Genomic DNA, 10,932 nt, shown 5'->3' on the forward strand with positions numbered 1-10,932 from the left:
TAAAGTTTGTAATATTACAGTATGACAATCCAAGCCAAGTATCTGCTGACAGTGTTCATATGTCGGTTTACCTCCCACAAAAGATGTCACAATTGAGTGTGGTAAATGTACTGTAATTGTAAATACAGTAAATACTGTAAGTGTTTTATGAGAAACTGAGAATAACAATTTTCAGTTTTTGTAATGCAAATTACATACAGTAAGTACGTAATATATGATCCAGAAACAAATCACAAACACAACAGTTTTTTTCACTGTGCTTTACTTTTTGGAGATTTTGTCACAGTGCAAGTGTTACACAAAACAGAAAATACATTACAAAGTCAAAAAATGTGTTCTAACAAAAAATGCAATGCACAAAACCTGCACATACTGTATATTACAGTAGCCCAACAGTGGCGCAGAATTGGGCTAATCCCTCCTATCCTCCGCATTTGGCCACAAATTTTCATCTACGTCGCAACGTATGGTTTCTCTTGCCATACAACGTGGATAAAATCTTTTGGAATGCCTTATCCAGGCCTGGATATCTTCTGGGGCTATGTCCATACACCCAGCAGCCATTGCCTCTAATAGGGACATCTGGTCCTGAGGGCGGTGGTCATAGACCTTCCATCTCCACGCCGAAAATAATTCCTCGATGGGGTTGAGGAAAGGAGAGTAAGGCGGAAGGAAAAGTGACCTCATCCTAGGATGCGCCGCAAACCACCCTGTGACTTGCCGGGAGTGGTGAAAGGCCACATTGTCCCATACAATTACATACGTTGGTAGATTCTGCCTGTCTACCTCTCTTGCTGTGAGCCTTTCGTAAAGCTCATCTATGAAGGCAATTAGGCGTTCGGTGTTGTATGGGCCTATGCCGGCCTTCTGCAGCTGCAGTCCATCGTTCGAAATTGCTGCGCACATGGTGATGTTCGCACCCCTCTGGCCTGGAACATCTATCGTGGCCCTTTTCCCAATCAGGTTCCTTCCACGGCGACGTGTTTTTGCCAGGTTGAAGCCAGCCTCATCCACAAAGATGAACGCATGTTCATTCTCACTGGCTTCAAGTTCCATGGCTCTCTTCAGGAAATTAGAGAATACACAAGATACCATAAGACAAAAATGGCATAGCTTACAGTTTTGTGCAAAATCACAATCAACATGACAGTGTGTCCTGTGTTCAGTCTTACCTGGACGTATTGGTACCGGAGTTCCTTTATCCGCTCAGAGTTCCTCTCGAAGGGGACAGTGTAAAGCTGCTTCATTCGAATTTGGTGCTTTTTCAGCACTCTGGCGATGGTCGTGGTGCCAACATTCTCAATGTTGGCAAATACACCAATGTCTGCGATGATGTTTGCACAAATTTCTCTTAGCCTTATACTATTGTTAGCAATAACCATTTGCACTATTGCATTTTCTTGTGGCAAAGTGAATTTTCTTCCCCTTCCACCTGAGTGGGGCAACCGTTGGGTCCTACAATAGTGAGTCAGACACAAATGCACTGATACGTCAGGAGAGTTTTGGAGACTTCTCACATCACATTACTACTGTTACAAACACATCAGTCAGAATGCTGTAAATACTGTATAGTACCTGTTAGTTTGTGTGAAAACCCTCACGATTGATGCCACCGTTGATCTTGGCAAGTTCGGCTGAACCCTCAGACCAGCTTCCCTCATGGACAGACCATGATTGATTACATGGTCGATGACAGTTGCTCTGATTTCATCAGATACAACTGTCCTTGCTGCTGCTGCTCCTCTCCATCTCCCTCCTCTACCTCTCCCTCTTCCTCTACCTCTTCCTCTTCCTCTACCTCTTCCCTTCCACCTTCACCTCCACCTCTTCCTCTTCCTCTACCTCTTCACTCTCCACCTTCACCTTCACCTCCACCTCCTCACCTCTTCCTCTTCCTCCTACTCCACCTTCACCTCCACCTTCACCTTCACCTCCACCTCTTCCTCTGCCTCTGCCTCTTGCTCTTGCTCTTGCTGCATCCATTTTCCTATACCAACTACGTAAAGAAGTCCAAAGCAAATGCCAAAGAAGGCCCTTTTTCAACGAGGCACAAATTACATGTAAAACACCTGAGTAGGTCTTTAGCTGAGTAGGTCTTTAGCTGAAATGACCACCAGGTGTTTTGCATTGCAAAACTTATCCTCTGTGTTTTGTACAGATCATTGTATGTAGTGTTGCTTTTACGTAAAAAAGTAATTCCATGCCAATTCACCAAGAACTATGGTGCACAGGGGGAAAAAAATCTAAATTACTGTAAAATAAAATAAATAAACTATAAACTAAATATTTTTTCTTATTCAAACATGTAACTTCATTTGTCTGTCCAAATGCAGCATCTTTCCATCTACAGTGATCTAAATTACTGATAAGTTAGGTTTTGAACAGAAAGTTCACTGTTTTGAACAGAGTATCTAAACATTGGTAAAATATGCTGTAGTTCCACAGCGTTTTGCCGGTAGTGAACATTGACTGGGGCAGGTATCCATGAAATTTGGAAGAAGGCGTCATTGCCAGCATTTGTATCTTAGCATAGGGGCAAGTAACCACAGTTTGGTTCACATGGTCTACTGGTATGCTCACTGTGTGAAGTGTTTAGGGAATGTGAACATGGTTTAGGTAAATTGCCTAAAACGATAGGAAAAAACTGTAATTCAACTTTTGAAAATGAGTGCTGCCATCCCACAAACTAGCAATGTGTATTATTTCCATACAGTAAAATTAGCGCCTTAAAATACACATTTACTTACCTAAATACAGCAAGCAGCTATGAACACCCAGCTAACAACAGAAGTGCAGCTACAAAGCTGCCACAATAGACAAGTCTGATACAAGGACCTGTAACTAACTGACTATAGCAGTGTACAAGCACCTGCGGCTAACGATAGCTAACAATACCAACACGTGCAGCTCATTATACTAGTGCATGCGGCTAACGCTAGCAGCTAACAAACCAACATGTGCTGCTAAGGATACAAGCACTTACAGAAAACTGTAAAAGCGGCTAATGTAGACACAGTACATTAAATGAGTTGAGGGTGAGCTGGTTAAGTGACAGCTTACCTGCTGGTTAGTTAGCAGCAGTTAGTTAGGTTACCCAAACAGCACACCTGCTGCCAGCTAACAGCAGTTGTATAGTACCAGCTAGATAATTTAGCATTAGCAACCTTCAGAAATAAATACAAGCACTAGGCTCCTGGGTCGAAAATTAAATAAAATTGACATGTTACTTACGCATAACGCTAATCCTCCAAGTTAGAAAGTGATGATCTCGCTGGTTTCCCGCTTCGATTAAGGTCACAGTCAGTGCCACACCCAAAAGAGCCAGAGATAGACTTAAAGAGAGAGAGTAACACTGGCTATGTAGTGAAATCAACACTGTAGAGTTGATTTGAGAATCTGACATTTGACTCCCTCTTTCAACACCAACTCGATTTGATGAATAACTACCTTGTAGTTGAATTACACCTAATGAGTTGAAATGACTCAATATTTAAACTCCCAAGTCTAACACTGAAAATATAACACTTTTGATTTTGCTGTGTATGTGTGAGAGAGTGTGGGTTCACAATGTATTGATTGTGTTAAAGATGTTCTGTCTGCCTGTATGGTAACCAATGAAGATTCCAAAAGAAGGATTTACTGAGAGGAACTCATAGCCATTTTGTGTTTATTAATATGTCTATTTACATTCATTTTATGAGTCATCTGCAATAATATTGTTTGTTGTACCTGCTCTAATAAATACCAAACATTGTGTGTTAAGGAATTTAAAGTATATTTGGTTTATCAAAGTTCATCACAAATAAGCTAATTCATGTTTTGGTAATAACTGTTTAAAACAAGATAAAAGGACTTAATAGAAGGCAAAGACCTTTTATTTGACTTCCTTAATTCTATTGGAGGCACCGCCAGTCATTTCAGTTTTCAGAATAAGACGTACTTAAATAATTAATAAGAACAGGTAATAGCGCCATTAGGTTTAAAACTGTACCCAGGACCCCGCCCATAGTACTACTACACCTGGCAGATTAGCGTAATACTATATAGCTACATGGGATGGGTGTTACATAAATGGAGGCACCGCTGGGATTTTAACCTTCATTGAGTTATCAGGCAACATAAGTAACAACATCTTAGACATTGTGAACAATTAGTAACTAGCCCCACAAAACAAAAAAAACCTCTTAGAGTTAGCACGCTGCAAATATGGCAGGTAAAGCGAGTTGTCCTTCACAGCTTGATTTAGTTAACTGGTGCAGAGGAGAGGGAGTAGATGTAGAACATGCTCTATTAATTTATGGAGTGCCAGAAAACATCACAGTAGATGTAATAGAAGAAACAGCAGAAACAATCAAAGCATTGGGCAAAGTCCGCGTTAGGGGAAAAATGTTTAACTCTCAACATCAATCCTTAATGGTGTTGTGTGAGTGCCGTGAAGTGATAGACCCCACCGCAATCCCCCCAGAAATAATGCCAATAATGGGTGGGAGTGTATGGAACACAGTGCACGGCATAGCGGACCAAAACATTGACAGCACTGAGGATTTCACAGAGAAGTTACTCAAGCTTCTGCAGCAGGAAGGAAAAACCCTGGATGATATTCAGAGATTATACAGCCCGAATATAGCAGAGAACAGTACCCCTGAATCTATTATTCGTGCAGTTGGCGATGTATGGGGCAGAACCAATAAACCGCCCGACAGCAACGCTTATAGACGTCTGAGGACTTTCTCTGGCATCACTCCCACACCCACAGGGGAAGAATGCCTAGACAGCTGGTTGGAGCAGGCAAAATTCATGGTAGATGAAGGTGAGTGCTCTATTAAGGAGAAAAGAAGAAGAATTCTTGAGAGTCTTAAAGGCCCAGCCTTAGAGATAATTCAGGCTGTGCGTATGACTGAACCTGATGCTAGCCCAATGGAGTACATCCATGCAATAGAGAGCATTTTTGGTACGTCACAGTCCGGAGAAGATCTCTACTTTTCCTTCAGATCCCTTCAACAACAACCTGGAGAGAAGTTGTCCGAATTCCTGCAAAGATTAGAGAGGTCCCTTATCAAAGTAATGCAGGGAGGTGGTCTTCAGGTTAGCGCAGCTAACAAAGCCAGAGTTGAGCAGCTGATTAGAGGTTCAACCTCCGATCTCATGTTACTTCAGTTAAAAGTCAGGGAGCGGAGAGACAACCCCCTACATTCCTGAACCTGCTACAAGAGATTCGTGAAGAAGAAGGCCGCCAGTCTGCTAGGCAAAGTCTAGGTGCACCTGTACGTCGTCAGAATGTGCGCACAGTACAGGCAGAGAAAGGATTGGAACCTGAGTTGGCCTACCAGAGTGAACTTAGAGCACAGATTCAAGAACTGAAAGCCAAGATGGGTGAGCGAACAAGCACTCAGCAACAGCTACCATCTGAGGGTCCTCTAAATGGTCCAAAGGAAATGAAGAAACAGAAAACTGAGTCACACAATGAAATACAGTCACTTAGAAAACAAGTGAAAGCATTAGAAGATAGAATAAGTGTGATGGCTGTGAAATTCACAACAGACCCCCCAAGAGAGACGGTGACCCAGTTCAACCGATACAAAGCAGCTTCAAGTCATAAATCTGTTCCGTTCAAAGTGCAGTCGCCAAAGGAGTCTGCTGAATACTTTTGCTACCGATGCGGAGAAAATGGTCATATTGCTCCAAGGTGCACAGAGCCAGAGAACACACAGAAAGTCATCCAAAAGCTCATTCGTTTTGTGCGAGGAGCACAAGACGGGGCAAAAGAGAACCCAAAGAACACTTCAGAAGCGCAGTGTATTGCTAGGGTCCACAAGGTGGAAGTCCCTAAAGAAGATACCAGCCTGCCTGAGGGTCTTGTGGGTCCTTCAATGATTCACCCCATCAAAGTTAATGACATGTCCTGCCAGGCTCTCATGGACAGTGGTTCTAATGTCACCATAATCTTTGAGAGCTGGTATAACGAACACTTGCTGGATATCCCTATACACCCCATCTCTTGCTTAGGCCTCTGGGGCCTGTCAGACACTGATTATCCTTACAAAGGCTATGTTGTCGTAGAGATGGAGTTTCCAGAAAAAATGACAGGTGTGAAAGGGCCAATAGTTGTTTTAGCTTTGATTTGTCCCGAGCCGAAGCAATACAACCAAGCCCCTGTGATTGTCGGCACCAACGCATCTCTTTTCCACAGACTGTGGGAGCTGGTGGAAGAAAGTGGTGATGAAAACATTGTTCACTCCATGAGAATCCAACCAGTGTATGCACCAGTCCAAGCTCAAACTCAATTCTCTCAGTCACTAGCAAAAGATGATGTCATTGGACAAGTGAAATGGCAAGGACCAGGTCCACTCTCAATAGCTCCAGGTGAAAAGTTGTATGCCACCTGTAAGGTAGAAAGACCGACTACTGGGTCAAAATACATTGTGCTGATTGATGCACCCACTACACAGTCACTCCCAGCCGGTGTGCTGGTACAGCCAGGACTACTCCCAAATGCTGATATAGACACTAACCGGTTCGCAGTGCTCATTCATAATGAGTCTCAAAAGAAGACATCCATACCCATTGGAACTGTTATTGCAGAGATGTATGCTGTAGACACAGTCACTCCAGTCCAACCATCTAACCTACCCGCAGATGCGTTAGACCCAAATCTCTTTGAGTTTGGTGATTCCCCCATCCCTGAGGATTGGAAGAACCGGCTCCGCCAGAAGCTAGCTCAGAGGAAAAAGGTTTTCTCCTTGCATGAGTGGGAGGTAGGTTTGGCCAAGGGGGTGGAACACCACATACGCCTGCAGGACCCAAGGCCTTTTAGGGAAAGGTCACGCAGATTGGCCCCTGCAGACATCGAAGATGTGCGGCGACACATACAGCAGCTGATAGCAGCTGGGATTTTAAAAGAGTCCCGGAGTCCCTATGCCTCACCGATCGTGGTGGTTCGCAAAAAGAACGGAAGTATCAGAATCTGTATTGACTACAGAACCCTTAACAGACGCACCATACCAGACCAGTACACAATGCCTCGCATCGAGGATGTCTTAGACTGTCTGTCAGGCAGCAAGTGGTTCTCGGTATTGGATCTGCGGAGTGGCTACTATCAGATAGAATTGGCTGAGGAGGATAAAGAGAAGACAGCCTTCATCTGCCCCCTCGGATTCTATCAGTTCGAACGCATGCCACAAGGAATAACTGGAGCGCCTGCAACTTTCCAACGGTTGATGGAGAAAGCCGTTGGGGACATGAATCTCCTTCAAGTCCTTGTCTACTTAGATGATATTATCGTCTTTGGCAAAACTCTCGAAGAGCATGAGCAGCGTCTCCTCAAGGTTCTGGATAGACTAGAAGAGGTTGGCTTGAAGGTCTCGATTGACAAATGCCAATTTTGTCTGCCCGAAGTCAAGTACGTCGGCCACATTGTTTCAGAGGCCGGGATCGCCACAGACCCTGAGAAAGTGGAGGTGGTGAAACACTGGAAGGAGCCCACAGATTTGAAATCACTGAAGTCATTCCTCGGATTTTGCGGATATTATCGCAGGTTTATTGCAAACTACTCTGCTATTGTCCGTCCCCTTACCGAGCTCACGAAAGGCTACCCGCCAACTTGGCATGAGAAGAAGGCCGAAAAGAAGAAAGATTCAACCAAGACCTACTTTAAAGAGTCAGAGCCATTTGGGGAGCGTTGGAATCAGGATTGTCGAGATGCTTTCAAGAAGATCATTGAGTGCCTGATTCATGCACCTGTGTTAGCATTCGCGGACCCCACCAAACCCTACATTTTGCATGTAGATGCCAGTATGAATGGTGTAGGAGCCGTTTTGACCAGGAGTACCCAGAAGGTCTCAGGCCAGTAGCCTTTGCAAGCCGGAAACTTAGTGTGTCTGAACAGCACTACCCTGTCCACCAGTTGGAATTTCTGGCACTAAAGTGGTCAGTCGTGGACAAGTTTCATGATTACTTGTACGGCGCTAAGTTTACGGTGAGAACTGACAATAACCCGCTAACGTATGTGCTTACCTCAGCCAAGCTAAATGCCACAGGACATCGCTGGCTTGCTGCCTTAGCCACTTACGATTTTACCATCCAGTATCGCCCGGGGCGTCACAATATTGATGCTGACCTGTTGTCCCGGCAGTATGTCAAAGAAGATGCTCATCACTGGACAAACATCCTACCGTCAGGCATCAAAGCCATCTGCAAGCGAGCCTGTGTCAGTGAAGCACTAAGTGCTCCTGTCGGACTAGTAGAGCAACTAGGCGCTCCGGCAACAGCTGTACCTGAAGCATATGCATTTCCAGTGAACTTAGGCATGAGCACAATTGACCAGCTGAGCCCGAAAGATATCCAGACAGCCCAAGAATTGGATCCAGTGATTGGACCCGTGAAAAAAGCAATCGCAGCCCCATTTGGGGCCCGCGGGCCAAACTTGGCCCGCGACTGATTTTATTTGGCCCGCGCCTTACCCACTGTATATATTATTGTTTTCCACCATCAGCGCTCGCACTCATTGAATATTATTGATTGGTGCACTTCCATTCCTGACCATAGAATAACATTGTGATACATTGATGGTAGGGTGGCGCTGTTGAGCTCCTATCCTCTTGCGCTCCAATCCGAAGTCACGTGACAGCGAGTAAGTGAGACGCAAGGATGGAGCGGCAGTGGCACACAGACAAACGCAAATTCAAAAAATGTTGGGAACATGATTATTTATTTACCGAGGTCGATTCCAACGCAATATGCCTGGTATGTAAGCAGAAGGTCGCTGTTTTAAAGGAGTACAACATTCCGTCACTATGAAACTATGCATTCTCACCAGTTCGCAAAATACACAGGCGAGGACCGAAAGGTAAAGGCGGCAAACTTGCTAATGAAGCTAGAAACACAGCAGCAAACTTTACTTCAGCCATCCACTGCACAAGAAAATGCCACCCTTGCAAGTTATCGCATTAGCAACATCATTGTCAGAAGTGGACACGCTTTTGCTGCGGGTGATTTTGTAAAAGAGTGTCTGACAGTTGCTGCTGAAGCTGTGTGTCCAACTCAGAAGCGGGCTTTTTCTCAAATAAGCCTGTCACGGAACACGGTGACCCGCCGCGTTGAGGACATGGCCGAAGACGTTCGGGGCCAGATAGCCCAAAGAGCAGGTCGGTTTTCTGCCTTCTCCATCGCATGCGATGAAAGCACCGACATATCGGACTCAGCACAGTTGCTGGTGTTTTTGCGAGGCGTCAATGAGGACTTTGAAGTGTGCCAAGAACTAGCGGGCCTTGAAACACTGAAAGGGACGACAAGAGGGATCGATATTTTTAAGGCAGTGGAGCAAGTTATGGACAAGAATGGTTTGAAGTGGGAAAACCTATCTGGCATCACGACTGATGGAGCCCGGCCATGGTCGGTAAGAGAGCAGGTCTAACTGCACTTGTGTCCGACAAAGTCCGTGAGTGTGGTGGCTCGATTTTTAAATATCATTGCATTTTGCATCAGGAGCAACTGTGCGCTAAGAATATCGGCCTAAAGAACGTGATGCAGGATGTCGTTGGCATTGTCAATAATATTCGCTCAAAGGCGCTCTCACACCGTCAGTTCAAAGCTGTTGTTGATGAGATGGATGCCCAGTATGGGGATGTATTGTACCACCAGGAGGTGCGGTGGCTGAGCCGCGGGAAAGTTTTGCGACGTTTCTTTGAGCTGCGTGAGGAAATCAGGGTGTTTCAAGCCACAAAGGAGAACAACATCCAAGTGCCCTCGGACAAGCACTGGATTGCAGATCTGGCCTTTCTTGTGGACATCACAGAGCTGCTGAATATCCTCAATCTTCAGCTTCAAGGGAGAGACCAGATAATCACTCAGCTGTACGACCATGTCAGAGCCTTCAAGCAAAAGCTCCAGTTGCTTAGCAGACATCTCTTAACAGGTGAGATCTAACTTGAATATGTTATTGAACACAAAACAATGTAGTAGGCTGGTTATTGATCACTATAACCAGCATGTTATTATATTTGTTACATACATTGTGTGTGGAGAATACATTTTCTATTTAAATATAGGCATTAAATCCAATAACACATTTGTTTTTTGTACTGCAGCCATAAACACAAAAAAACTAGTTTTTTTCTCATTTGATTGATGTTTGGTATTTAATTGAAAATCAAATGAACAACCTTGCATCTTACATTGCTACTTTTGTCTTTGTGTCTGTATATTTAGGAAATTTGGCACATTTTCCCAGCCTCAGAGAAGTTGGGTTGATGGAGGAAGACACACCAAAATACTGCAACATTCTCAGCGATCTTGTGGTGGAGTTTGACCATCGCTTTGAGGATTTTCGTGGAAACGAAGCAGCATTTGAGCTGTTTGCCCAACCCTTTGCTGTAAATGTGGATGCAGTCAGTGAGGAGCTTCAAATGGAACTTTTGGAGCTTCAGTCTGATTCAGACCTCCGTTGCCGGTTTAGAGAGCTTTCTTTACAGGACTTTTACAAATCTGTTCCTGCACACAGATATGGCAAGATCCGCAAACATGCACAGGTGATGTTCTCCCTCTTTGGAAGTACCTATGTCTGTGAGCAGGCATTCAGCCTGATGAATCTTAATAAGTCCAAACTGAGAAATGCTTTATCTGACTCTCACCTTCATGACATTCTCACTCTGTCAGTTAGTCAGCTGGAGCCTGATATTAAGAGACTTGTAAAAACCAAGGACAGGCTTCATGTCTCCCACTGATAGGCCTACTTCAAATCATAATGTATAGGCCTGGACCTCCAATGTGTCGGAGTATGTTCTGCTCTGTCCTGTGTTACTTTGTTACTGTCCTGTGTTATTGTTCTGTGTTACTTTTATTGCACTAAAAAAATCTTTGTATTTGAAGATACAGGCCCAAGGCCTAGTAATGTTCCATGTCTGTCTTCAAATATTTCATAGTGCTTCAATTATT

General features: G+C 44.3%; 1 protein-coding gene across 1 annotated transcript; it reads left to right on the top strand.

Moving 5' to 3' along the window:
- The first annotated feature begins 8,800 nt into the window (after positions 1 to 8,800).
- Positions 8,801 to 10,721, top strand: LOC129099468 (general transcription factor II-I repeat domain-containing protein 2-like). Its single transcript, XM_054608722.1, has 3 exons — positions 8,801 to 9,394; positions 9,484 to 9,913; positions 10,207 to 10,721. Exons 1-3 carry the CDS (start codon positions 8,801 to 8,803, stop codon positions 10,719 to 10,721), a joined length of 1,539 nt encoding a protein of 512 aa, XP_054464697.1.
- The last annotated feature ends 211 nt before the right edge of the window (positions 10,722 to 10,932 follow it).

The sequence above is a fragment of the Anoplopoma fimbria genome, chromosome 12 (genome assembly GCF_027596085.1).
Source record: "Anoplopoma fimbria isolate UVic2021 breed Golden Eagle Sablefish chromosome 12, Afim_UVic_2022, whole genome shotgun sequence".
In the NCBI taxonomy this organism is placed as follows: Eukaryota; Metazoa; Chordata; class Actinopteri; order Perciformes; family Anoplopomatidae; genus Anoplopoma; species Anoplopoma fimbria.